Source organism: Salvelinus fontinalis, chromosome 34, assembly GCF_029448725.1.
Source record: "Salvelinus fontinalis isolate EN_2023a chromosome 34, ASM2944872v1, whole genome shotgun sequence".
Taxonomy (NCBI): Eukaryota; Metazoa; Chordata; class Actinopteri; order Salmoniformes; family Salmonidae; genus Salvelinus; species Salvelinus fontinalis.
Window position 1 is genome coordinate 34,819,694 of NC_074698.1, and position 25,646 is coordinate 34,845,339.

At 44.7% G+C, this 25,646-nt stretch overlaps 1 protein-coding gene across 4 annotated transcripts in view; it reads left to right on the forward strand.

Annotated features, from left to right (window-relative positions):
* Window positions 1–24,802, forward strand: part of cyth1a (cytohesin 1a) — a 121,768-nt gene extending 96,966 nt beyond the window's left edge. For 3 of the 4 annotated variants that reach the window (XM_055898578.1, XM_055898577.1, XM_055898579.1), the window contains exons 7-13: window positions 929–1,041; window positions 2,738–2,886; window positions 3,426–3,538; window positions 9,765–9,843; window positions 12,691–12,759; window positions 15,255–15,409; window positions 21,424–24,802. In XM_055898578.1, the coding sequence (XP_055754553.1) occupies window positions 929–1,041; window positions 2,738–2,886; window positions 3,426–3,538; window positions 9,765–9,843; window positions 12,691–12,759; window positions 15,255–15,409; window positions 21,424–21,502 (757 nt within the window). In that variant the 3' untranslated portion in view covers window positions 21,503–24,802. The remainder of the gene's footprint in view (window positions 1–928; window positions 1,042–2,737; window positions 2,887–3,425; window positions 3,539–9,764; window positions 9,844–12,690; window positions 12,760–15,254; window positions 15,410–21,423) is intronic. The other variant, XM_055898576.1, reaches the window with a different exon arrangement.
* Window positions 24,803–25,646: the final 844 nt, after the last annotated feature.

Here is a 25,646-nt window from a genome sequence, read left to right on the forward strand (position 1 = left end):
GTCCTGTCCAGGGAGTGTACCTGTACATCAAGCTGCCTCACTACAGAAACAGGAAGTAGACTAGGGTCCTGTCCAGGGGGTGTACCTGTACATCAAGCTGTCTCACTACAGAAACAGGAAGTAGACTAGGGTCCTGTCCAGGGAGTGTACCTGTACATCAAGCTGCCTCACTACAGAAACAGGAAGTAGACTAGGGTCCTGTCCAGGGAGTGTACCTGTACATCAAGCTGCCTCACTACAGAAACAGGAAGTAGACTAGGGTCCTGTCCAGGGAGTGTACCTGTACACCTGCTTCAGTCTACAGTAACACGAGATAGACTCCTGCTCCTATGAGCTGTTCCAGCTAGTATTAGCCAAGACGTGTGGAAGGCTACTTACTTCCTTACACACTGATACCAGCCCTAACCTACTGTAATACAGCACTTCACACAATAGTTATTAGATAGTAGTTGAGCTGTTACACCACCACCAATGTTAAAATGAAGACACACTAAGAAAACCCATCTACCAAGACACAGGAGAACTGCAGGGCTAAATTAGTATGGCTACAACAAGTTAACATCTGTCCCAATTGGCAGCCTTATTCCCTATAGAGTGCAATACTTTTGACCGTTTACATCTTGGTCATTTAGCAGAAACTCTTAACCCAAGCGACTTCCTGTCAGTGCATTTCACTGAGTTAGATAAAGCAAACAGGAGTTGTTCTGGCTCAGACAAGGCTTACTTACTTTACATGAGAAACAATGGTCCCACTTTCACACCCTCATCAGTAGATAACAAAGGCTTTTAGTCATCTAGATATGTGTATCAACCTACTGGTCAAAAGAAGTGCACTACGTAGGAAATAGAGTGCCATTTGGTATTTAGCCAAAGTTAGTAGTTGGTAGATGGTATTGCTGACTGACCTCTCTTTCTCCTCCCCTGACAGACAGTTCCTGTGGAGCTTCCGGCTGCCTGGCGAGGCCCAGAAGATCGACCGCATGATGGAGGCTTTCGCCCAGAGATACTGCCAGTGCAACCCTGGCGTATTCCAGTCCACAGGTAGGACCACGGGCTTGGACCTCAGTACCAGGCATGTAGTGAAGCGTCAAGGCGATTTACACTAAAGCATTGTTAGCGCTAGGGTTACCACCTGTCATGGTGATGACAAATACTATTCAAAGTCATTTAAAATACTTAATCTGCGCTTGATTGAGCTTGCCTGGCTTTATGGACCAATAGAATAGTCCCAATACTCCAAACCCCTCCCACCTGGTACTCTAGACAGACAAAAGCAAACACTAAAAGTATTTGAAAGATTTCTAATAGCATGTGAACCCAGGTCTGGTGCGGTGTGTGAACCCAGGCCTGGTGCGGTGTGTGAACCCAGGCCTGGTGCGGTGTGTGAACCCAGGCCTGGTGCGGTGTGTGAACCCAGGCCTGGTGCGGTGTGTGATCCCAGGTCTGGTGCGGTGTGTGATCCCAGGCCTGGTGCGGTGTGTGAACCCAGGCCTGGTGCGGTGTGTGATCCCAGGTCTGGTGCGGTGTGTGATCCCAGGTCTGGTGCGGTGTGTGAACCCAGGCCTGGTGCGGTGTGTGAACCCAGGCCTGGTGCGGTGTGTGATCCCAGGCCTGGTGCGGTGTGTGAACCCAGGCCTGGTGCGGTGTGTGAACCCAGGCCTGGTGCGGTGTGTGATCCCAGGCCTGGTGCGGTGTGTGAACCCAGGCCTGGTGCGGTGTGTGAACCCAGGCCTGGTGCGGTGTGTGAACCCAGGCCTGGTGCGGTGTGTGAACCCAGGCCTGGTGCGGTGTTTACGTGAAGGGGGTTTGGTGTGTTCACAGGGACATCATGTCCATGGCAGATGGCTGCTTGTTACATGGATGCAGATGGATGTGAATAATTCATGGTCTTCTCTCTCTGAGACAAACAGGACAGATAATGGAAAGTGCTACTGCTGTGTCAGCCAGCCTCTGACCACATTGTCTCTCTGCGCACGCCTGCATACACCACACACACACACGCATGCACACACCACACACACATGCTTGCACACACCGCACACATACACGCATGCACACACCACACACACACACGCATGCACACACCACACACACATGCTTGCACACACCGCACACATACACACATGCATGCACAAAGGCACGTTCTCACACACACACACACACACACACACACACACACACACACACACACACACACACACACACACACACACACACACACACACACACACAGCGCGACACACACACACACACAGCGCGACACACACACACACACACACACTTAGCGACACACACACTTAGCGACACACACACTTAGCGACACACACACTTAGCGACCAACACACTCCTTCATGCCGGTCCACCTCACTCTCGTCATTAACATGGTCTATGTCTCTCTCTCTGAATCTAGTCCCCTGTCCTTTAAGCTCCAGTAATTTACATTTTTGATCCTATTGTCCCGGAGAATCTTGTCAGAAGTTGTCATGGTATCACTGCGAGCACTGCAGCTGGCCATCAACCACTCGGGTATAAATTGTGTGTTGGGAAAAAATAAACATCCAGTCCTATATTCAAGTGTCCAATAACAGTGTTTTGGTTGTAATGGAGGCAGCACCTTTTGTTTCTGGGACTGTGTCCAGGCATCTATCTGTATGACAATGTTGGAGTCCCAAATTGCAAATGTGTGCCTGAATGCTTGTGTGTGTCTGTATGTATGTGTGTGTGTGATTTCCTCCAGACACCTGTTACATCCTGTCGTTTGCCATCATCATGCTGAACACCAGCCTCCACAACCCCAACGTGAAGGACAAGCCGGCGGTGGAGCGCTTCATCTCCATGAACAGAGGAATCAACGATGGAGGAGACCTTCCAGAGGACCTACTCAGGGTGTGTGAACAGAGACATCAACGAGGCCTCTCCATCTCTCTGTCCATCCCTCCATCTCACTCCTGATCCCATCAGATCCCCCTGCCCCAGGGGTCCTCTACCTTCCTCTCCATCTCTCTGTCCATCCCATCAGATCCCCCGGCCCCAGGGGTCCTCTACCTTCCTCTCCATCTCTCTGTCCATCCCATCAGATCCCCCGGCCCCAGGGGTCCTCTACCTTCCTCTCCATCTCTCTGTCCATCCCATCAGATCCCCCGGCCCCAGGGGTCCTCTACCTTCCTCTCCATCTCTCTGTCCCCAGGGGTCCTCTACCTTCCTCTCCATCTCTCTGTCCATCCCATCAGATCCCCCGGCCCCAGGGGTCCTCTACCTTCCTCTCCATCTCTCTGTCCATCCCATCAGATCCCCCTGCCCCAGGGGTCCTCTACCTTCCTCTCCATCTCTCTGTCCATCCCATCAGATCCCCCTGCCTCTACCTTCCTCCATCTCTCTGTCTCTCTCTGTCCTCAAGTCTTAGTGTTATTCTCTCCTCCCCACAGAACCTGTATGACAGCATCAAGAACGAGCCCTTCAAAATCCCTGAGGACGACGGGAACGATCTCACACACACCTTCTTTAACCCAGACCGGGAGGGCTGGCTGCTTAAACTGGGTGAGTGGGACCAGACGCTGAAATAACCTTAAGAACATTTAAATAACGTTGAAGCATTGAACTAATGTTGAAATAACTGTTGTACAGTTAGAAATCCCAAAGGTCTGTATCCTCTCCAATCCTCACCAATATTACTGTGCCCATCGATGACTGTGTTTATGACTGTCTACCATGGTAAGGAAGGTGTGATGGATTCTATCAGACTGAAACAGAGGTCTACGTACTGACCAATGGGCCCATCTTGATCTGTGTGTGTGTGTGTGTGTGTGTGTGTGTGTGTGTGTGTGTGTGTGTGTGTGTGTGTGTGTGTGTGTGTGTGTGACAGAGTGGGATTGTATGTTCAGTCCATATACAGTATTTGAGGGGCCCCTGCCCACCCCCAATGCATTATGGATGAGGCCCTGAGATCAGACGACCACATGTGGAGGGCTTTCAATAATGCACGACTAGGCATATTCATACACACACTCACACATAGACGTACACACACTCATACCTACACATGATACACAGACAGATGCACATTGTGTACATAGAGGGACAACCTGTACAGTGGAGTATAAACCAGTGAACACACGACGAAGACAACGCTTCCTTCCCCTCTAATGTTACCATGACTCTTCCAGGACATCCCAATGATCAGTCTTCCAGCAAAGAGAACCACATTATGTCCTGTGATCTAACCGAGACGTAGGGACTTCCTAATTCTCCACCCTGTCTGCTTCCCAGTGGATCTTACTGTTTGGATTAATTCACAATGACTCTGATATAAATTCACAATGATCTGGGCCATGTTCATTAGGCACAAAATATTTTGCAACAGAAAATGAACATATGCGTTTCTTATTGGACAAGTCCAGGTAGTGCCTCACTGTTTCGTTCCATTTTCTCCCATTTGGTGCCTAATGAACAGGACCCTTAACTGGAATTGAAACCCTTAATCAGTGTGAGTCTTTCCCACCCTTCCAGTAACATAAAGAATTTGTGTGGAAGATGAAATAATTGGCCTGAAAGAACTGGGATCCTAGAGGAGGTGCTGTGCAATGCGTTGCTTTACACAAGTTGGCACCAGTGTAACAATGCATTGAACTCAAATGATTTGGGGTGAGCAGAAGCCCCATCTGGTGGTTGTTAATGTACTGCAGGATAACTCCTCTTAATCCAGAGCTTTATATTGAGAAATATAAATATGCATCTAAATAAGACTGATCGGTTTTCATCAACTCTGATAATATAACCATGTAAACTGATGAATTTAAATATCAAAAAGCCTTTTTGAGGGCTTGTTCCTCCGAGTGCCAACATTGTAAACCAGTGCATCCAGCCACTCCTCCAATCAGATGAGCAAGAAGTGGTGCTATGATTTCTTTTTATAATTTAATTTGATTTTTGTTTTCTTTTTCTTCCTCGTTTGTTTGTTTGCTCCATGATTTTGGCTGTTGTCTTTCCTCAGGAGGTATGTACATCTGCTCTTCCCAAAAACTAGTTCATCTTCTCAGCTCTTCGGTGCTTTCGGTGGTCCGCCATTGCTTCCGTTCTCCTTAATTTATTTCCGTTCTACGCTTTGAACGTTTTTTTTTTGTTATTTGTGTATTTTGTTGCTGTTGGGTTTCCTTGTTCCGCCATCATCGACCGAATCTAGTATTAATTGTATGTTTGTATGTTTGTTGGTCTTCCATTGAGCTGGTGGTTTGTCCACGTGCTTCTCTCTCTCTCTGTATTGGTCGCCGGGCGGTTGCTAGGTGCTTTGCCTGGTTAGGCCGCTCGGGGAACAACATGGTGGCCATTTTGTTTTGTGCCCGCCGTAGTGAAGAGTTTGACCTCTCTGTTATGCTGTGGTGATTTACCTTTTCAGTCTCCGTGTTTTGGCGGGCTGCAGTATTCCTCTTTCTAGAGAGAGCACGACAAAGGGTTTGAAGACAGATCTACGAATCTAAGTAGTTTTGAATTAGCAACCAATTAGCTACCATTTAGGAACCTATTGTGAAAATTAAATCATGTCAGAACTCTCCTTCTCAGAAGTTCTGTCTGACAAGAACAATGTCTGCTGTTAGCTCTTTAATGGGATCATATGAGGGGAATACTGCAGCTTCACCAACTGGTCCAGCTCTGCTCTCTCCGTCATGCTGATAATGGACCTGAAGGGTGATGGTGTGGCTTTGGTCTGGTCTGGTCTGGCTTTGGCCTGGGCTGGTGTGGCTTTGGTCTGGCTTTGGCCTGGTCTGGCTGGCCCGGTCTGGCTGGCCCGGTCTGGCTTTGGTCTGGCTGGCCCGGTCTGGCTGGTCCGGTCTGGCTTTGGTCTGGCTGGCCCGGTCTGGCTTTGGTCTGGTGCAGACATGGGTTCAAATAACATTTGTTTTCCTCCAAATACTTCAGCAGTGCTTGACTGAGCTTGCCTGGCACCTGGCACAATGGAACCAAATGGGTCAAAACCCTCCAGGCAGGATCACTCAAACACTCAAACTATTTGAAATAAAACTACTGTGATCCCAGGTCTGGTCTGGTCTTGTTTGGTCTGGACTGGTCTGGTCTGGACTGGTGCTGGACTGGTCTGGTCTAGACTGGTGTGGTGCTGGACTGGACTGGTCTGGTGTGGTGCTGGACTGGTCTGGACTGCAGTGAGGTGGGTGTGGGGAGAATGGGGGATGTGTGTTGAGAAGGGGAGGTTAGGAGGGGAGTGGGGACTGGGTGCTACCTATGGAACAATGCATAAGTGCACTACATGATTAGTGTTTAGAATATAGGCTACATTCTAGCTAGTGTGTTTAGGAATAGAGATTGAATCATCTGATAGGACCAAGGAAAGCACATTTTACTTGTCATGTAAATCCTGAGGTCTTCCTCATCAATTTAAAAGGAATTTTGACAACCAAGTTGCCCCTGTTAATCACAGTATGATACAATTATAAAATCAATTGTATCTGACTTGAAGCTGGTGGTTGAAAGAGACTAGTGCTGAAAATGTCCTGGGTCATGTTCAGTGGGGCACAGCATTGCAAAACAAAAATCTGCTTTCTTATTGAACAAACTCAGCTGTTACAGTACCTCACTGTTTCACTCCATTTCAAAACATTCTCTCATTACTAAACATGACCCAGGTCCCTCCTAACCTTCACTGTTCTGACCCCCCTGTGCATGGGCGATCGCTCCTCCTCCACTCCTCCCCAGCCCGGCACCCCCTGACCTGCCGGCACCGCCCAACAAAAATCTCCTTGGGCAAAGCCGCCTTGTCTGGGACATTTTTTGCCAGGGTCCTCGCTCTCTGAGTGACTGACAGGAACTGAAGTGGTCAACCAATCATCAATCAATCACAGTCTCCTCCAAGCCAATCAACTGTCATATCATCAGCTGTGAGATTCTGCCATTTGTCTCTACATGACTCTGTCTGTCAAGTGTCGTTTCAACATTCATATGTCACTTTCTGAGGACAAGATGACGATAACACAGTGACAAAATGGCGGCAAGAAGAACGTGTTTGTGGTCATGTTCCAATGTCCATACTAGCCCACTACTTAGAATACCTGCTCAATACCACAGGATGTTGGTGGCACCTTAATTGGGGAGGACAGGCTCATGGTAATGACTGGAGCGTAATCGGTGGAATGGTATCAAATACATCAAACACATGGTTTCCATGGTTTCCATGTGTTTTATGCCATTCCATTGGCTCCGTTCCAGACAATATTATGAGCCTTCCTCCCATCAGCAGCCTCCATTGTCCCATACTAAGAAGTGTGCTGGTATGTGGATATCGGGACAGCGAGTGTGCCCTCTCATGACCTCTGTAGTGTGATAGATGATCATATACATTAGCATCGCTGCTATATGATCAATACAAGTGTGTCTTTTCTGACCTGTTGTGATCAACACTTGTGTTAGATGGGGTCCACAACACTGCTCCTAGTAGATGGGGTCCACAACACTGCTCCTAGTAGATGGGGTCCACAACACTGCTCCTAGTAGATGGGGTCCACAACACTGCTCCTAGTAGATGGGGTCCACAACACTGCTCCTAGTAGATGGGGTCCACAACACTGCTCCTAGTAGATGGGGTCCACAACACTGCTCCTAGTAGATGGGGTCCACAACACTGCTCCTAGTAGATGGGCTTTCTTAGTGTCTTCATACTAACATTGGTGGCGGTGTAACAGCTCAACGACCTTGGCACTTTCAGTAGGGCCAGACATTGAACAGCCAGACATGCATTTATGTCATCATGTTGATTTGTCTTTAATCAAAAATGGTATATATGGTGTTTTCTCCTGGAGCATGTAGGTGTGTGTCCTTGTACACGTTGTATCCATACCATTTAGTTTTGAAGGAGGGTATTCAGACTTAGAGAGGCAAAAGGGGTCCCTTAAACGGACAGAAATATTGTCAAGAAATGACCTAATTAGACAGAAAGGTGTCTTCAGACAATAAATTGACTGGTGTTTATATCATATATCACTGTGAATACGGCCAATGTTCAAGACAAAACTCTAATGTGACATGACATTAGCAACATATCTTCCATAGTGTATTTAACGACTTGCCCTTTACTAGTTAAAACAGGAAGTTCCAGCCAGAGATGCCCATAGAGTGAGTAGCCTACTAGCATATCTCCAGGCTAGCTCCAGTTTCCTGCCCCCCTGACCCTGTTTATCAGCATCTCTTCCCCCCAGCGTGAGCTAGCTGCCATCTGCTGCTGTGATCAGGTTTCTCCTTAACAGGAAGTGGGAGTGGCGGTGGGGTCGGGGGTCTGCCACAGATCACTGAACTGCTGAGTTAACCAGAGACACCCCACCGGGTGTGAAAGAGGCAAAGGATTTGAGCCAATTGTTAGTAGTACTATTTCACATTCCCCATAGTAGGATCTCATTAACTACTATTTCACATTCCCCATAGTAGGATCTCATTAACTACTATTTCACATTCCCCATAGTAGGATCTCATTAACTACTATTTCACATTCCCCATAGTAGGATCTCATTAACTACTATTTCACATTCCCCATAGTAGGATCTCATTAACTCTTGGAGGTCTAACTTTTAACAAGTGTTTGGTTTTATATCCCAGCTATTGATCTCCTTTAGAGGTTGTCTACTCTGAGAGGCTGTTTATCTCCTTTAGAGGTTGTCTACTCTGAGAGGCTGTTTATCTCCTTTAGAGGTTGTCTACTCTGAGAGGCTGTTTATCTCCTTTAGAGGTTGTCTACTCTGAGAGGCTGTTTATCTCCTTTAGAGGTTGTCTACTCTGAGAGGCTGTTTATCTCCTTTAGAGGTTGTCTACTCTGAGAGGCTGTTTATCTCCTTTAGAGGTTGTCTACTCTGAGAGGCTGTTTATCTCCTTTAGAGGTTGTCTACTCTGAGAGGCTGTTGATCTCCTTTAGAGGTTGTCTACTCTGAGAGGCTGTTTATCTCCTTTAGAGGTTGTCTACTCTGAGAGGCTGTTTATCTCCTTTAGAGGTTGTCTACTCTGAGAGAGACTGTAAGTCCTGAGTCGGCTATACTGAGGACCTACAGAGGAGAGGTGGGACAGTTAAAATGAGCACTCAGGTTTCAGACATTATTAAACATGATATACTGTTCTGTCTAATCTATAAGGCTACGGGCTTTTCACTACAGAGCCGAGCCGAACCAAGCTGTACTGAGCTGGCCCGGTTATGCATCCACCATAGTTGCTGGAACCATTCTGAAAGGAAAATGTGAAAAGAACATATCGGAGCCAACAGGTCGGCACAATAATGTAAAAAGGCGATTACAGAATACCTTGGTCTTATCAAAGCCCAGTTTAGTCAACAGAACTCCTCTGGAATCTCATGCTTCTCACTCATGTAGAGTAGAATAACTGGTTGTCTATATGCTATGGTGTGGGTTGCCGGAGGAGCATGGTACTGTACGGGGCTGGTCGTCTAGATGCTATGGTGTGGGTTGCCGGAGGAGCATGGTACTGTACGGGGCTGGTTGTCTAGATGCTATGGTGTGGGTTGCCGGAGGAGCATGGTACTGTACGGGGCTGGTCGTCTAGATGCTATGGTGTGGGTTGCCGGAGGAGCATGGTACTGTACGGGACTTGATGGGGAATGTAGGGAGATAGGAGTTGTAATTCTATACCTGGTATCTGCCTGTCTGTCTATCCATGCGTCTGTCTGCCTGTCTGCTGCTCTGCCCTCTGCTGTCCGGTGCCCGTCCCTCTCTTTCGCTCTCTCACCCCTGAGTCTGGCTAACACCGTCTCTCTATTCCTCAGGGGGACGGGTCAAGACCTGGAAGAGAAGATGGTTCATTCTCACGGACAACTGTCTGTATTACTTTGAGTACACCACTGTAAGTACAACTGTCTGTATTACTTTGAGTACACCACTGTAAGTACAACTGTCTGTATTACTTTGAGTACACCACTGTAAGTACAACTGTCTGTATTACTTTGAGTACACCACTGTAAGTACAACTGTCTGTATTACTTTGAGTACACCACTGTAAGTACAACTGTCTGTATTACTTTGAGTACACCACTGCAAGTACAACTGTCTGTATTACTTTGAGTACACCACTGTAAGTACAACTGTCTGTATTACTTTGAGTACACCACTGCAAGTACAACTGTCTGTATTACTTTGAGTACACCACTGTAAGTACAACTGTCTGTATTACTTTGAGTACACCACTGTAAGTACAACTGTCTGTATTACTTTGAGTACACCACTGTAAGTACAACTGTCTGTATTACTTTGAGTACACCACTGTAAGTACAACTGTCTGTATTACTTTGAGTACACCGCTGTAAGTACTGGACTGGAACTGGAAGCCATCGGTTATCATGTTCAATTCAATGTATCTTAAATGTCTGCAACAGGCACACATAAATACATGGCTATTATGATGGATATTACAGTTGCAAGTTACAACACATTGTCCCACTGTAACCTGCTCTGTTTGTGTACTCGTTCACTGCTCTGCTGCGTATTCATCAGTGGCAGGTAGCCTAGCTAGCGGTTAAGAACGTTGTGCCAGTAACCGAAACGTTGCTGGTTCGAAGCCCCGAGCCGAAAAATCTGTCGATGTGCCCTTGAGCAAGGCACTTAACCCTAATTGCTCCTGTAACCCACTCTGGATAAGAGTGTCTGTTAAATGACTATGTAAATGTCAAAAAAATATTCAGAGTAATGTCATTAACAGGGATATTCCATTCACAATAAAATATAATATAGTGTAGTATCCCTTTAGTAACACCACATGTTGTAGTGGAATATCCCTTTAGTAACACCACATGTTGTAGTGGAATATCCCTTTAGTAACACCACATGTTGTAGTGTAATATCCCTTTAGTAACACCACATGTTGTAGTGTAATATCCCTTTAGTAACCGCCACATGTTGTAGTGTAATATCCCTTTAGTAACCGCCACATGTTGTAGTGTAATATCCCTTTAGTAACACCACATGTTGTAGTGTAATATCCCTTTAGTAACACCACATGTTGTAGTGTAATATCCCTTTAGTAACACCACATGTTGTAGTGTAATATCCCTTTACTAACCACCACATGTTGTAATGTAATATCCCTTTAGTAACCACCACATGTTGTAGTGTAATATCCCTTTAGTAACACCACATGTTGTAGTGTAATATCCCTTTAGTAACACCACATGTTGTAGTGTAATATCCCTTTAGTAACACCACATGTTGTAGTGTAATATCCCTTTAGTAACACCACATGTTGTAGTGTGATATCCCTTTAGTAACACCACATGTTGTAGTGTAATATCCCTTTAGTAACACCACATGTTGTAGTGTAATATCCCTTTAGTAACCACCACATGTTGTAGTGTAATATCCCTTTACTAACCACCACATGTTGTAGTGTAATATCCCTTTAGTAACCACCACATGTTGTAGTGTAATATCCCTTTAGTAACACCACATGTTGTAGTGTAATATCCCTTTAGTAACACCACATGTTGTAGTGTAATATCCCTTTAGTAACACCACATGTTGTAGTGTGATATCCCTTTAGTAACCACCACATGTTGTAGTGTGATATCCCTTTAGTAACCACCACATGTTGTAGTGTAATATCCCTTTAGTAACACCACATGTTGTAGTGTAATATCCCTTTAGTAACACCACATGTTGTAGTGTAATATCCCTTTAGTAACACCACATGTTGTAGTGTAATATCCCTTTAGTAACCACCACATGTTGTAGTGTAATATCCCTTTAGTAACACCACATGTTGTAGTGTAATATCCCTTTAGTAACACCACATGTTGTAGTGTAATATCCCTTTAGTAACACCACATGTTGTAGTGGAATATCCCTTTAGTAACACCACATGTTGTAGTGTAATATCCCTTTAGTAACCACCACATGTTGTAGTGGAATATCCCTTTAGTAACACCACATGTTGTAGTGTAATATCCCTTTAGTAACCACCACATGTTGTAGTGGAATATCCCTTTAGTAACACCACATGTTGTAGTGTAATATCCCTTTAGTAACCGCCACATGTTGTAGTGTAATATCCCTTTAGTAACACCACATGTTGTAGTGTGATATCCCTTTAGTAACACCACATGTTGTAGTGTAATATCCCTTTAGTAACCACCACATGTTGTAGTGTAATATCCCTTTAGTAACACCACATGTTGTAGTGTAATATCCCTTTAGTAACACCACATGTTGTAGTGTAATATCCCTTTAGTAACACCACATGTTGTAGTGTAATATCCCTTTAGTAACACCACATGTTGTAGTGTAATATCCCTTTAGTAACACCACATGTTGTAGTGTGATATCCCTTTAGTAACACCACATGTTGTAGTGTAATATCCCTTTACTAACCACCACATGTTGTAGTGTAATATCCCTTTAGTAACACCACATGTTGTAGTGGAATATCCCTTTAGTAACACCACATGTTGTAGTGTAATATCCCTTTAGTAACCACCACATGTTGTAGTGGAATATCCCTTTAGTAACACCACATGTTGTAGTGTAATATCCCTTTAGTAACACCACATGTTGTAGTGGAATATGACTTTAGTAACAATATCCCTTTTGCTGTCTGTATTTTAAGCCATGTCCCACAGCAGTCCTTAACAGGTTCATCTTCACTTCCATGTTTCTGTCCTCTTAACAGATTCATCTTAACCTCCATGTTTGTGTCCTATAGGACAAGGAGCCCAGAGGGATCATTCCACTGGAGAACCTCAGCATCCGGGAGGTCGAGGACAAGAAGCCTGTAAGCACAGACCCTTTACTGGTTCCACCACATAACACACACGTTTGTTTTACTCTCCTTTGGGGACCAAACAATTGATTCCCATTCAAATCCTATTTTCCCCAACCCCTGACCTTAACCCCTGACCTTAACCCCTGACCTTAACCCCTGACCTTAACCCTAATTGTAATCCTACACCTAACCTCGAAGCCTAAAATAGTCCTTTTTTTCTTGTGGGGTCTGGCAAAATGTTACTTGTTTTACTATCCTTGTGAGGACTTCTGGTCCCCCTTAATATGATCAGGAAGTATAATCAGGAAACTAGACCGGTATTTCACCTCCCATTCATTTGCGATTGAGGCATATAGCTGTTCAACACAACCAATGATGTGTGACATGGACAAATATTGACATGAGTTCACTTCTGAGATCTGCAAGATATGACAAACTGATTTCTGACTGATCCATCCAGTCATCTCCTTCCTCCTGAAGATATGACAGTGATTTCTGACTGATCCATCCAGTCATCTCCTTCCTCCTGAAGTGTGCACCCGTTCACTACTCCCCATAAATTGGACAGCATTGGATTGGTGTAATCATGGGTTAGAGGGAGTTTCCATATTGCAGGAATTTCCTTCCAAATCCATGAAGGGAAGTGAACAAGTGCACACTTCGGCAGAAAGGGTGAGATTATAGTTCAGTAACGTCTCAGACTAGACGTTGTCTCCCCCTGGTGGTAGTGTGGAACAGCAAATCAAATCAAAGTTTATTTGTCATGTGTGCCGAATACAACAGGTGTAGTAGACCTTACAGTGAAATGCTTACTTACAGGCTCTAACCAATAGTGCAAAAAAAAAAGTGTGTGTGTGTAGGTAAGTAAAGAAATAAAACAACAGTAAAAAGACATTTGAAGTAAGAGTAGCAAGGCTATATACAGACACCGGTTAGTCAGGCTGATTGAGGTAGTATGTACATGTAGGTATGGTTAAAGTGACTATGCATATATGATGAACAGAGAGTAGCAGTAGCGTAAAAAGAGGGGTTGGTGGGTGGCGGTGACACAATGCAGATAGCCTGGTTAGCCAATGTGCGGTAGCACTGGTTGGTCGGGCCAATTGAGATAGTATGTACATGAACGTATAGTTAATGAACGTATAGTTAAAGTGACTATGCATATATCATAAACAGAGAGTAGCAGCAGCGTAAAAGAGGGGTTGGGGGAGGCACACAATGCAAATAGTCCGGGTAGCCATTTGATTACCTGTTCAGGAGTCTTATGGCTTGGGGGTAAAAACTGTTGAGAAGCCTTTTTGTCCTAGACTTGGCACTCCGGTACCGCTTGCCATGCGGTAGTAGAGAGAACAGTCTATGACTGGGGTGGCTGGGGTCTTCGACAATTTATAGGGCCTTCCTCTGACACCGCCTGGTGTAGAGGTCCTGGATGGCAGGCAGCTTAGCCCCAGTGATGTACTGGGCCGTACGCACTACCCTCTGAAGTGCCTTGAGGTCGGAGGCAGAGCAGTTGCCGTACCAGACAGTGATGCAACCAGTCAAGATGCTCTCGATGTTGCAGCTGTAGAACCTTTTGAGGATCTCAGGACCCATGCCAAATCTTTTTAGTTTCCTGAGGGGGAATAGGTTTTGTCGTGCCCTCTTCACGACTGTCTTGGTGTGTTTGGACCATTCTAGTTTGTTGGTGATGTGGACACCAAGGAACTTGAGGCTCTCAATCTGCTCGGTGCTCCTTTGCCTGTAGTCCACAATCATCTCCTTAGTCTTGCTTACGTTGAGGGATAGGTTGTTATTCTGGCACCATCCGGCCAGGTCTCTGACCTCCTCCCTATAGGCTGTCTCGTCGTTGTCGGTGATCAGGCCTACCACTGTTGTGTCATTTGCAAACTTAATGATGGTGTTGGAGTTGTGCCTGGCCATGTAGTCGTGGGTGAACAGGGAGTACAGGAGGGGACTGAGCACGCACCCCTGGGGAGCTCCAAGGTTGAGGATCAGCGTGGCAGATGTGTTGCTACCTACCCTCACCACCTGGGGGCGGCCCGTCATGAAGTCCAGGATCCAGTTTCAGAGGGAGGTGTTTAGTCCCAGGTTCCTTAGCTTAGTGATGAGCTTTGAGGGTACTATGGTGTTGAACGATTTGGGCGGTATGCACATTGGAGTAGGTCTAGGGTTTTTGGGATAATGGTGTTGATGTGAGCCATTACCAGCCTTTCAAAGCACTTCATAATAACACAGCTTAGGTTAATCTTGTACTTCCTTGATTAAATACACACGCACGCAGGAACACACACACACACACACACCTTCTTAAACTCAGCAGTTCTGATACAGTTGTGGCATTCCTCACATTCTCTCTCCTTGCCCTCATTCTCAAAACGTTTTGGAGGAGAAGAAACGATTGGAGGAACCTTAGATCTTCTGCTCCAATGTGTTTAGAGAAGATGAGGAGGGAGGACCTGAGGAATCCAGAAAATACAATTTAATATTCGCTCTCCTCTGCGTAGAACTCCTTTGAGCTCTTCATCCCAGAGAACAAGGACCAGGTGATCAAGGCCTGTAAGACGGAGGCGGACGGCAGAGTGGTGGAGGGGAACCACACCTTCTACAGGATCTCTGCTCCCACCACCGAGGAGAAGGATGAGTGGATGAACAGCATCAAGTCAGTACTACTGCTTATCAACAAGTTATGGATGGGTTATGGTTGGGTTGTGATTTTGTTATGGATGGGTTATGGATGGGTTATGGATGTGTTGTGATTTTGTTATGGATGGGTTATGGATGTGTTGTGATTTTGTTATGGATGGGTTATGGATGGGTTATGGATGGGTTATGGATGTGTTGTGATTTTGTTATGGATGGGTTATGGATGGGTTATGGATGGGTTATGGATGTGTTGTGATTTTGTTATGGATGGGTTATGGATGGGTTATGGATGGGTTATGGATGGGTTGTGATTTTGTTATGGATGGGTTATGGATGGGTTGTGATTTTGTTATGGATGGGTTATGGATGGGTTATGGATGGGTTATGGATGTGTTGTGATTTTGTTATGGATGGGTTATGGATGGGTTATGGATGTGTTGTGATTTTGTTATGGATGGGTTATGGATGGGTTATGATTTTGTTATGGATGGGTTATGGATGGGTTATGGATGGGTTATGGATGGGTTGTGATTTTGTTATGGATGGGTTATGGATGGGTTATGATTTTGTTATGGATGGGTTATGGATGGGTTATGGATGGGTTATGGATGGGTTATGATTTTGTTATGGATGGGTTATGGATGGGTTATGATTTTGTTATGGATTTTATTTTTTTATTTTATTTTTATTTAACCTTTATTTAACCAGGTAGGCAAATTGAGAACACGTTCTCATTTACAATTGCGACCTGGCCAAGATAAAGCAAAGCAGTTCGACACATACAACAACACATAGTTACACATGGAGTAAAAACAAACATATAGTCAATAATACAGTGAAAAAAATAAAAAAATAAGTCTATATACAATGTGAGCAAGTGAGGTGAGATAAGGGAGGTGAAGGCAAACAGATATATGTATAAATAAATAAAAATATAAAAAGGCCATGGAGGCGAAGTGAGTACAACACAGCAAGTAAAATAAAAACTAAAAAAAACACTGGAATGGTTGGTTTGCATTGGAAGAAAGTGCAAAGTAGAGACAGAAATAATGGGGTGCAAAGGAGCAAAATAAATTAATAAATAAATACAGTAGGTAAAGAGGTAGTTGTTTGGGCTAAATTGTAGATGGGTTATGTACAGGTGCAGTAATCTATGAGCTGCTCTGACAGCTGGTGCTTAAAGCTAGTGAGGGAGATAGGTGTTTCCAGTTTCAGAGATTTTTGTAGTTCGTTCCAGTCATTGGCAGCAGAGAACTGGAAGGAGAGGCGTCCAAAGGAAGAATTGGTTTTGGGGGTGACTAGAGAGATATACCTGCTGGAGCGCGTGCTACGGGTAGGTGCTGCTATGGTGACCAGCGAGCTGAGATAAGGGGGGACTTTACCTAGCAGGGTCTTGTAGATGACCTGGAACCAATGGGTTTGGCGACGAGTATGAAGCGAGGGCCAGCCAACGAGAGTGTACAAGTCGCAGTGGTGGGTAGTATATGGGGCTTTGGTGACAAAACGGATGGCACTGTGATAGACTGCATCCAATTTATTGAGTAGGGTTTTGGAGGCTATTTTGTAAATGACATCACCGAAGTCGAGGATTGGTAGGATGGTCACTTTTACAAGGGTATGTTTGGCAGCATGAGTAAAGGATGCTTTGTTGCGGAATAGGAAGCCAATTCTAGATTTGACTTTGGATTGGAGATGTTTGATGTGGGTCTGGAAGGAGAGTTTACAGTCTAACCAGACACCTAGGTATTTGTAGTTGTCCACATATTCTAAGTCAGAGCCGTCCAAAGTAGTGATGTTGGACAGGCGGGCAGGAGCAGGCAGCGATCGGTTGAAGAGCATGCATTTGGTTTTACTTGTATTTAAGAGCAGTTGGAGGCCATGGAAGGAGAGTTGTATGGCATTGAAGCTCGCCTGGAGGGTTGTTAACACAGTGTCAAAAGAAGGGCCAGAAGTATACAGAATAGTGTCGTCTGCGTAGAGGTGGATCAGAGAATCACCAGCAGCAAGAGCGACATCATTGATGTAAACAGAGAAGAGAGTCGGTCCAAGAATTGAACCCTGTGGCACCCCCATAGAGACTGCCAGAGGCCCGGACAACAGACCCTCCGATTTGACACACTGAACTCGATCAGAGAAGTAGTTGGTGAACCAGGCGAGGCAATCATTAGAGAAACCAAGGCTGTCGAGTCTGCCAATGAGGATGTGGTGATTGACAGAGTCAAAAGCCTTGGCCAGGTCAATGAATACGGCTGCACAGTATTGTTTCCTATCGATGGCGGTTACGATATCGTTTATGACCTTGAGCGTGGCTGAGGTGCACCCATGACCAGCTCTGAAACCAGATTGCATAGCGGAGAAGGTGTGGTGTGATTCGAAATGGTCGGTAATCTGTTTGTTGACTTGGCTTTCGAAGACCTTAGAAAGGCAGGGTAGGATAGATATAGGTCTGTAGCAGTTAGGGTCAAGGGTGTCCCCCCCTTTGAAGAGGGGGATAACCGCAGCTGCTTTCCAATCTTTGGGGATCTCAGACGACACGAAAGAGAGGTTGAAGAGGCTAGTAATAGGGGTGGCAACAATTTCAGCAGATAGTTTTAGAAAGAAAGGGTCCAGATTATCTAGCCCGGCTGATATGTAAGGGTCCAGATTTTGCAGCTCATTAAGAACATCAGCTGACTGTATTTGGGAGAAAGAGAAATGGGGAAGGCTTGGGCGAGTAGCAGAGGGGAGGGCAGTGCTGTTGTCCCGGGTAGGGGTAGCCAGGTGGAAAGCATGGCCAGCCGTAGAAAAATGCTTATTGAAATTCTCAATTATAGTGGATTTGTCGGTGGTGACAGTGTTTCCTATCTTCAGGGCGGTTGGAAGCTGGGAGGAGGTGTTCTTATTCTCCATGGACTTTACGGTGTCCCAGAACTTTTTTGAATTTGTGTTGCAGGAAGCAAATTTCTGCTTGAAAAAGCTAGCCTTGGCTGTTCTAACTGCCTGTGTATATTGGTTTCTGGCTTCCCTGAAAAGTTGCATATCACGGGGGCTGTTCGATGCTAATGCAGAACGCCATAGGATGTTTTTCTGTTGGTTAAGGGCAGTCAGGTCAGGAGAGAACCAAGGGCTATATCTGTTCCTGGTTCTAAATTTCTTGAATGGGGCATGCTTATTCAAGATGGTGAGGAAGGCATTTTTAAAAAATGACCAGGCATCCTCTACTGACGGGATGAGATCAATATCCTTCCAGGATACCCCGGCCAGGTCAATTAGGAAGGCCTGCTCGCTGAAGTGTTTCAGGGAGCGTTTGACAGTGATGAGTGGAGGTCGTTTGACCGCTGACCCATTACGGATGCAGGCAATGAGGCAGTGATCGCTGAGATCTTGGTTAAAAACAGCAGAGGTGTATTTGGAGGGCAAGTTTGTTAGGATGATATCTATGAGGGTACCCGTGTTTACGGAATTGGGGTGGTACCTGGTAGGTTCATTAATAATTTGTGTGAGATTGAGGGCATCAAGCTTAGATTGTAGGGTGGCTGGGGTGTTGAGCATGTTCAAATTTAGGTCGCCTAGCAGCACGAGCTCTGAAGATAGATGGGGGGCAATCAGTTCACATATAGTGTCCAGAGCACAGCTGGGGGCAGAGGGTGGTCTATAGCAGGCGGCAACGGTGAGAGACTTGTTTTTAGAGAGGTGGATTTTTAAAAGTAGAAGTTCAAATTGTTTGGGAACAGACCTGGATAGTATAACAGAACTCTGCAGGCAGTCTTTGCAGTAGATTGCAACACCGCCCCCTTTGGCCGTTCTATCTTGTCTGAAAATATTGTAATTGGGGATAAAAATGTCTGAATTTTTGGTGGTCTTTCTAAGCCAGGATTCAGACACGGCTAAAACATCCGGGTTGGTAGAGTGTGCTAAAGCAGTGAACAAAACAAACTTAGGGAGGAGGCTCCTAATGTTAACATGCATGAAGCCAAGGCTATTACGGTTACAGAAGTCATCAAAAGAGAGCGCCTGGGGAATAGGAGTGGAGCCAGGTACTGCAGGGCCTGGATTCACCTCTACATCACCAGAGGAACAGAGGAGAAGTAGGATAATGGTACGGCTAAAAGCTATGAGAATTGGTCGCCTAGAGCTACCAGAGCAGAGAGTAAAAGGAAGTTTCTGGGGGCGATAAAATAGTTTAAAGGAATAATGTACAGACAAAGGTATGGTAGGATGTGAATACAGTGGAGGTAAACCTAGGTATTGAGTGATGATGAGAGAGATCTTGTCTCTAGAAACATCATTGAAACCAGGTGATGTCATCGCATATGTGGGTGGTGGAACTGCAGGGTTGGATATGGTATAGAGAGCAGGGCTAGAATCTCTACAGTGAAATAAGCCAATAAACACTAACCAGAACAGCAATGGACAAGGCATATTTACATTAAGGAGAGGCAAGCTTAATCGAGTGATAAATAAGGGTCCAGTGAGTAGAGGTTGGTTGGGGTCGTGGCGATCCAGACAGCTGGCCGGGTATATGGCTATCGGTAGCAGCATAGGATGGAGGTCTGTTTGTAGATACCTCGTGCGTTTCCGTCGGTAGGTTCCGTGTAGTGGGGTTTTGTTCAGATAGCAGCCGATAAGACAGCTAACGATTAGCGGGCCTCAGATGAGCGTTCAGGTAACGCCGGGACGGAGGTGCCGGTTGGATAAATCCCTCGGGCAGATAACGTCGGCAGTCAGTCGTGAAGGCCCGGTGGGGTTCCGTACCTGCAGCAGCAACAAAGAAGCGGGTCCGGATGGTGATGGAACTCCTCAGCTGGCTAGCTCCAGCATGATTTGAGTTAGCTCCGGGGTCGACGTAAGCCAATAGTCACACGGTATGCAGCTAGTTAGCTGCGAAATCAAGGTGCAAGTGTCCAGAGGCTGCGGTTGGAATCCGGGGAAACTGAGAGAAAAAAAGTCCCGGAATGCTCCGGTCCGAGTCGCGTTGCACAAAAGTGCCGGTAGATTATCGAGCTAGAGGAATAGCTGATGACCGCAAAACGTGGGCAGCTGAAACACCAACGCTAGCCAGCAAACCGGCTAATTTCGGGGCAGCTACAGATTAGCTTCTGGCTAGCTATCGGAGTAGCTTCTGGATTAGCTTTCAGGCTAGCTTCTGAATTAGCCCCTGGCTATCTTCCACGATGGATTTTCAGATTGAGGTAAATAGTACTTATTGTAATTGGTGAAGCCGGTTGCAGGAAAGCTTTTGCAGGAAAGCTTTTGTAGTTGAGTTCTTGGATAATAAAATAAATAAAGATATGTGAAGAAAAGGTGTAAATATATATATATACAGGACACGACACGACAACACGGAAAAATACGTCTGAACTGCTAAGCCACCTTGGTATATTTTGGATGGGTTATGGATGTGTTGTGATTTTGTTATGGATGGGTTATGGATGGGTTATGGATGGGTTATGGATGTGTTGTGATTTTGTTATGGATGGGTTATGGATGGGTTATGGATGGGTTATGGATGTGTTGTGATTTTGTTATGGATGGGTTATGGATGTGTTGTGATTTTGTTATGGATGGGTTATGGATGGGTTATGGATGGGTTATGGATGGGTTATGGATGTGTTGTGATTTTGTTATGGATGGGTTATGGATGTGTTGTGATTTTGTTATGGATGGGTTATGGATGGGTTATGGATGGGTTATGGATGTGTTGTGATTTTGTTATGGATGGGTTATGGATGTGTTGTGATTTTGTTATGGGTGGGTTATGGATGGGTTGTGATTTTGTTATGGGTGGGTTATGGTTGGGTTACAAAGCCCTAATTTAGATACTATTCAAAGAAAGTATTACCCCGTTATCTCTCTTAATTTGATGTGTAATCCAAAGATACTCGTAGCTTCCTTTTGACCCATGTTCCTTTCCACACCATTGATAATAAACTAGGAACCTGAGAAATTGCAAGGCACCCCAGATTATATTTATAGTGTAAATGAGGGCAAACTAGGTTATCCCACCAGGGGAGTGTACTGACTACCCCCCTTCTACCCCCACCCTCACAGAGCTGCCATCAGCAGGGATCCCTTCTATGAGATGCTGGCCACCCGCAAGAAGAAGGTCTCCTCCATGAAGAGACACTAGAGCTACTCAGGACTCCTCCTCTTCCCCCCGTTGAGAGAGTTTGGACCCATCCTGCTGAGACCATGAGACTTGTGTTTTCAGGCCTGGGGATGGGGTTGGGGCAGGGGCTGCAGACTGGGGGCTGGGGCCTCTTGCCTCGGTCAGCATTTCTCTGGGATAGGCTCTAGCTTTGGGATTCTACAGGCCTACCAACAGGACAGGGTGCATGCTGGGGGGTTTTTCAGAACCAGGAGCCAAAGCCTCCCCCTCCTCCTCTTCTCCTGCTCCTGTCTCTGTGGCTGAATGCTCTCCATCTCTCTCAACTCTCTGCTGTGTGTATTTTGGGAGGAAGGGGTCTATCGCTTTCTGGGTAAAATGGATCCCCTCCCTCAAAAAGACATGTGCACACACACACACATACTCTCACACACACCAATGTCGTACACTGAAGTCACACACACACACACACACACACACACACACACACACACACACACACACACACACACACACACACACACACACACACACACACACACACACACCTCATCTAAACTCAGCAGGTCTGATGGAGTTGTTGTGGCATCCCAACCAAAATATTCTTACTAGCTTTCAAAAAGAAAGGTGAGATGCTTTTCTGTATACGTTAATATGACGGGCAACATGTGTGTTTGTAAAGCTTACTACTGTATATATTTCCCTCCTAATCTTGAGCTTTTGGGTTTTAGTTTTTGATAACGTTTTTAGAAAGACTGAGGGGGAATGGGTTATATTGCCAACCGACGATTTTTTTGAAACGAGAATAAACTTTTTTCAAGTCTTTCTGTCAAAGTTGCCTCAGGAGATTGTTACTTGGCTCTGGATCGGTCTGTATCAGGATAAACTTAGACTCTGTCCAAACTGTCACTCAGTAACTGAAGGAAGAGTTAATTTACAGAGTTTTTAAAATTAACATACTTAAATTAAAATGTTTGCCATTACATTTGCCTGTTTATATGCACATAATCTGTGACAATAATTGAACTTTGACAGCTATATTCCTCCATAGCTGTTTGCCCCTGACTCTTTGTTGTTCATATGTATCCCCAGTTGTTTGACAGCAGTTTAGACGTGCTAACTGTGTTGTAAAAACACACTGCGAAACACGGTTGTTAAACACAGTGTCGTGTTCATTAGGCACCGAAACGGAAGAACAGGGACTGAAACAGGTGGGGACTACCTTGACTTGTCCAATGAGATGTGTTCATTTTCGTTTTCCATTGCAAAACGTTTTCTGTTGTGTGCCCTAATGTACACTTCCCTGATGAGTGGTTTGCACATGGTCTTAGTGTGGGATTATGGGCTAGGGCTCCGCTATCGCTCTTCATTTCCTGTTGGACTTGGAGGTCCATTCAGGGGACTAGAGTCTGTCGGAGAGAGTGTCTGTGTATCTGTCAGTCAGTACGGGGCACAACTCAGGGGCTCACAGAGATTTGAGGTGTCTGGAAACTGAGGTATTATCCTCATCTGCCCCATCCCTCTTCTGTCCTCTTACTCTTTTCTCTTCTCTCTTTCCTTGTCTTTCACGCATCTCTCTTTTTCCTCTCATATTTCTCCTCTCTCTTTCTCTCTGTCTCTTCCTCTCTGTCTCTTCCTCTCTGTCTCTTTCTGTAACTGTAACATACACACAAGATCATTTAACAATAATAACATGTTATGGTGTACAACTGACTAGGTATCCCCCTTTCCCTATATCCTAGTCATTGTCATTGTCTACCTGACACTCCCAATGAAATGTGTCCTATCATGCTGCTGGTTAGCTAATTCACAAAGACAGTCTTTCTAAGTGGAGCTGGTTATGTTTACCTCATAATTGCAACAAAGATGCCCTCAGCTATCTTTTTATCCCATAGGAGCACTCTTAAATGTCCTTCCTCATTTGTAGATACAGTATAAAATGCTAGAACAATCCAGGTTTCACCTTCTTCAACCCACACTCACCATCCTAAAGCATTGGAATAGCTCTCTCACTTATTTCAAATAGCTGTTGCATCCTTTACTGTACTAGGAATACAGTAATAATACCCGTAAGACAAACAACGCCTAGGAATACAGTAATAATACCCGTAAGACAAACAACGCCTAGGAATACAGTAATAATACCCGTAAGACAAACCATGCCTAGGAATACAGTAATAATACCCGTAAGACAAACAACGCCTAGGAATACCGTAATAATACCCGTAAGACAAACAACGCCTAGGAATACAGTAATAATACCCGTAAGACAAACCATGCCTAGGAATACAGTAATAATACCCGTAAGACAAACAACGCCTAGGAATACAGTAATAATACCCGTAAGACAAACAACGCCTAGGAATACAGTAATAATACCCATAAGACAAACCAAGCCTGGGCAGTGGACTGTCCGTTCCTGGAATTGGGACACCCTGGAATGTTTGTTGGATTGGATTTGAGACAAAACACAGCTGTTGATCAGGAATGTACCACTACGCTCCATAGTGGTGAACTACTCTGATCAGGAATGTACCACTACGCTCCATAGTGGTGAACTACTCTGATCAGGAATGTACCACTACGCTCCATAGTGGTGAACTACTCTGATCAGGAATGTACCACTACGCTCCATAGTGGTGGAACTACTCTGATCAGGAATGTACCACTACGCTCCATAGTGGTGGAACTACTCTGATCAGGAATGTACCACTATGCTCCATAGTGGTGGAACTACTCTCCCAGTGCAAGACCTCTTAAGTCAGCTTTGGTATACATTATTTGTTTTTAAAGTGGAATCGTACATGGCATCACAATTGCATCCAGCAAATGCAGCTTTATTTGTGCATAAAACCTTCTACTCTGCGATCAGTGCCTGGCTGTCTGTTATTCATGTTTTTCCTCATTTATGGAGGCAAATTCATGCCAAAAATAAAGAAGCATTGATATTGACAAATTATTCATCAGTATTAGTTTTATTTCAATATTGTTTTTTTGCCAAGAATCTGCTTCCATAGCACATAGCCCTGTTTCCCTGATTAGTTTCTCTTAGCCTCGTCTCAGCAGACTGCTTATAGAGATGACAAGGAAACAGCAAATAAAACAATCATAAAGCTAGACAGAATTTGGTTACTGGTTATTTATCAAGGTTGTATATACTTAAATGTATAATGGGTTTATTTGTGTTTTCATGTGATTTTGGAGTTTTAATGGAGCAATATGATGTTATTAGCCATTTCTAATTTTGTTTTATAGTGTTTGATTTTAGGTTTCTATCGTTGCCATGTAATCAAAAGCTGAAATAAAGTAAAGACAATCTTGTCACTCCGGCTGACTGACTGAGTTTATACTAGATGGCCATTATGGACTGCAATCTTGTCAATTCAATCAAAATATCAAATGTTTGTCTTTAATAATAGCTCATACAACAATCACTCTAAAAACAGTTTGTTTTAACTTTTTTTTTTTGCATTATAATGATGACATTTTCATTTTAAGGCCTTGTTCTTAATCTATAAACTAAACCAAGGGCATTGGACAGACGTACATTTTTGCTCCGGGTTTGGCTCTTATTAAACATAACCACTAGAGGGCAGCACACTATCAGTACATATGCTGTAGAGGAGAGAGTGGAACAATAAGTCATACTGTCATAACTTCCACATAGAGGCAGCCTATTACCTCACCTATGAAGACTATTGGCCTATGACTAATTAACAAGCAGTAGCTGGCGAACAGCAAAATACTTCAAAATGTTTTGTCATCATTACTTCCTGTAGCTCAATTGTCCTTGAGCCTATTATTTTCATAAGCTAACATTCATAGCCTTTACACTGGCACAGACTGACTGAGAAATATCAATATTTACAAGTGAATGTGTATCATATTAAATGATGCCTGGAAATTGAAACTGAATCAATAAATATGACTCTTTGCAATGGAATGGCGGCTGCTGGAAACAGCAGTGAATGAATGGCATTGTGATGGTAGAATGTAGAAAACAGCACTACAAACTAACAAAAACACTGGTTGTCTCCAAGTAGGAAAAGCAGACTATTCAGGTACAAGCTGCACGTCAAATGTCGCAGATTCAATACAAACATTGCATTCTGTAACTCTAGTAAAATACCCTTATTTTAACTGCCCCCAAAATGTATCTACTAAATAT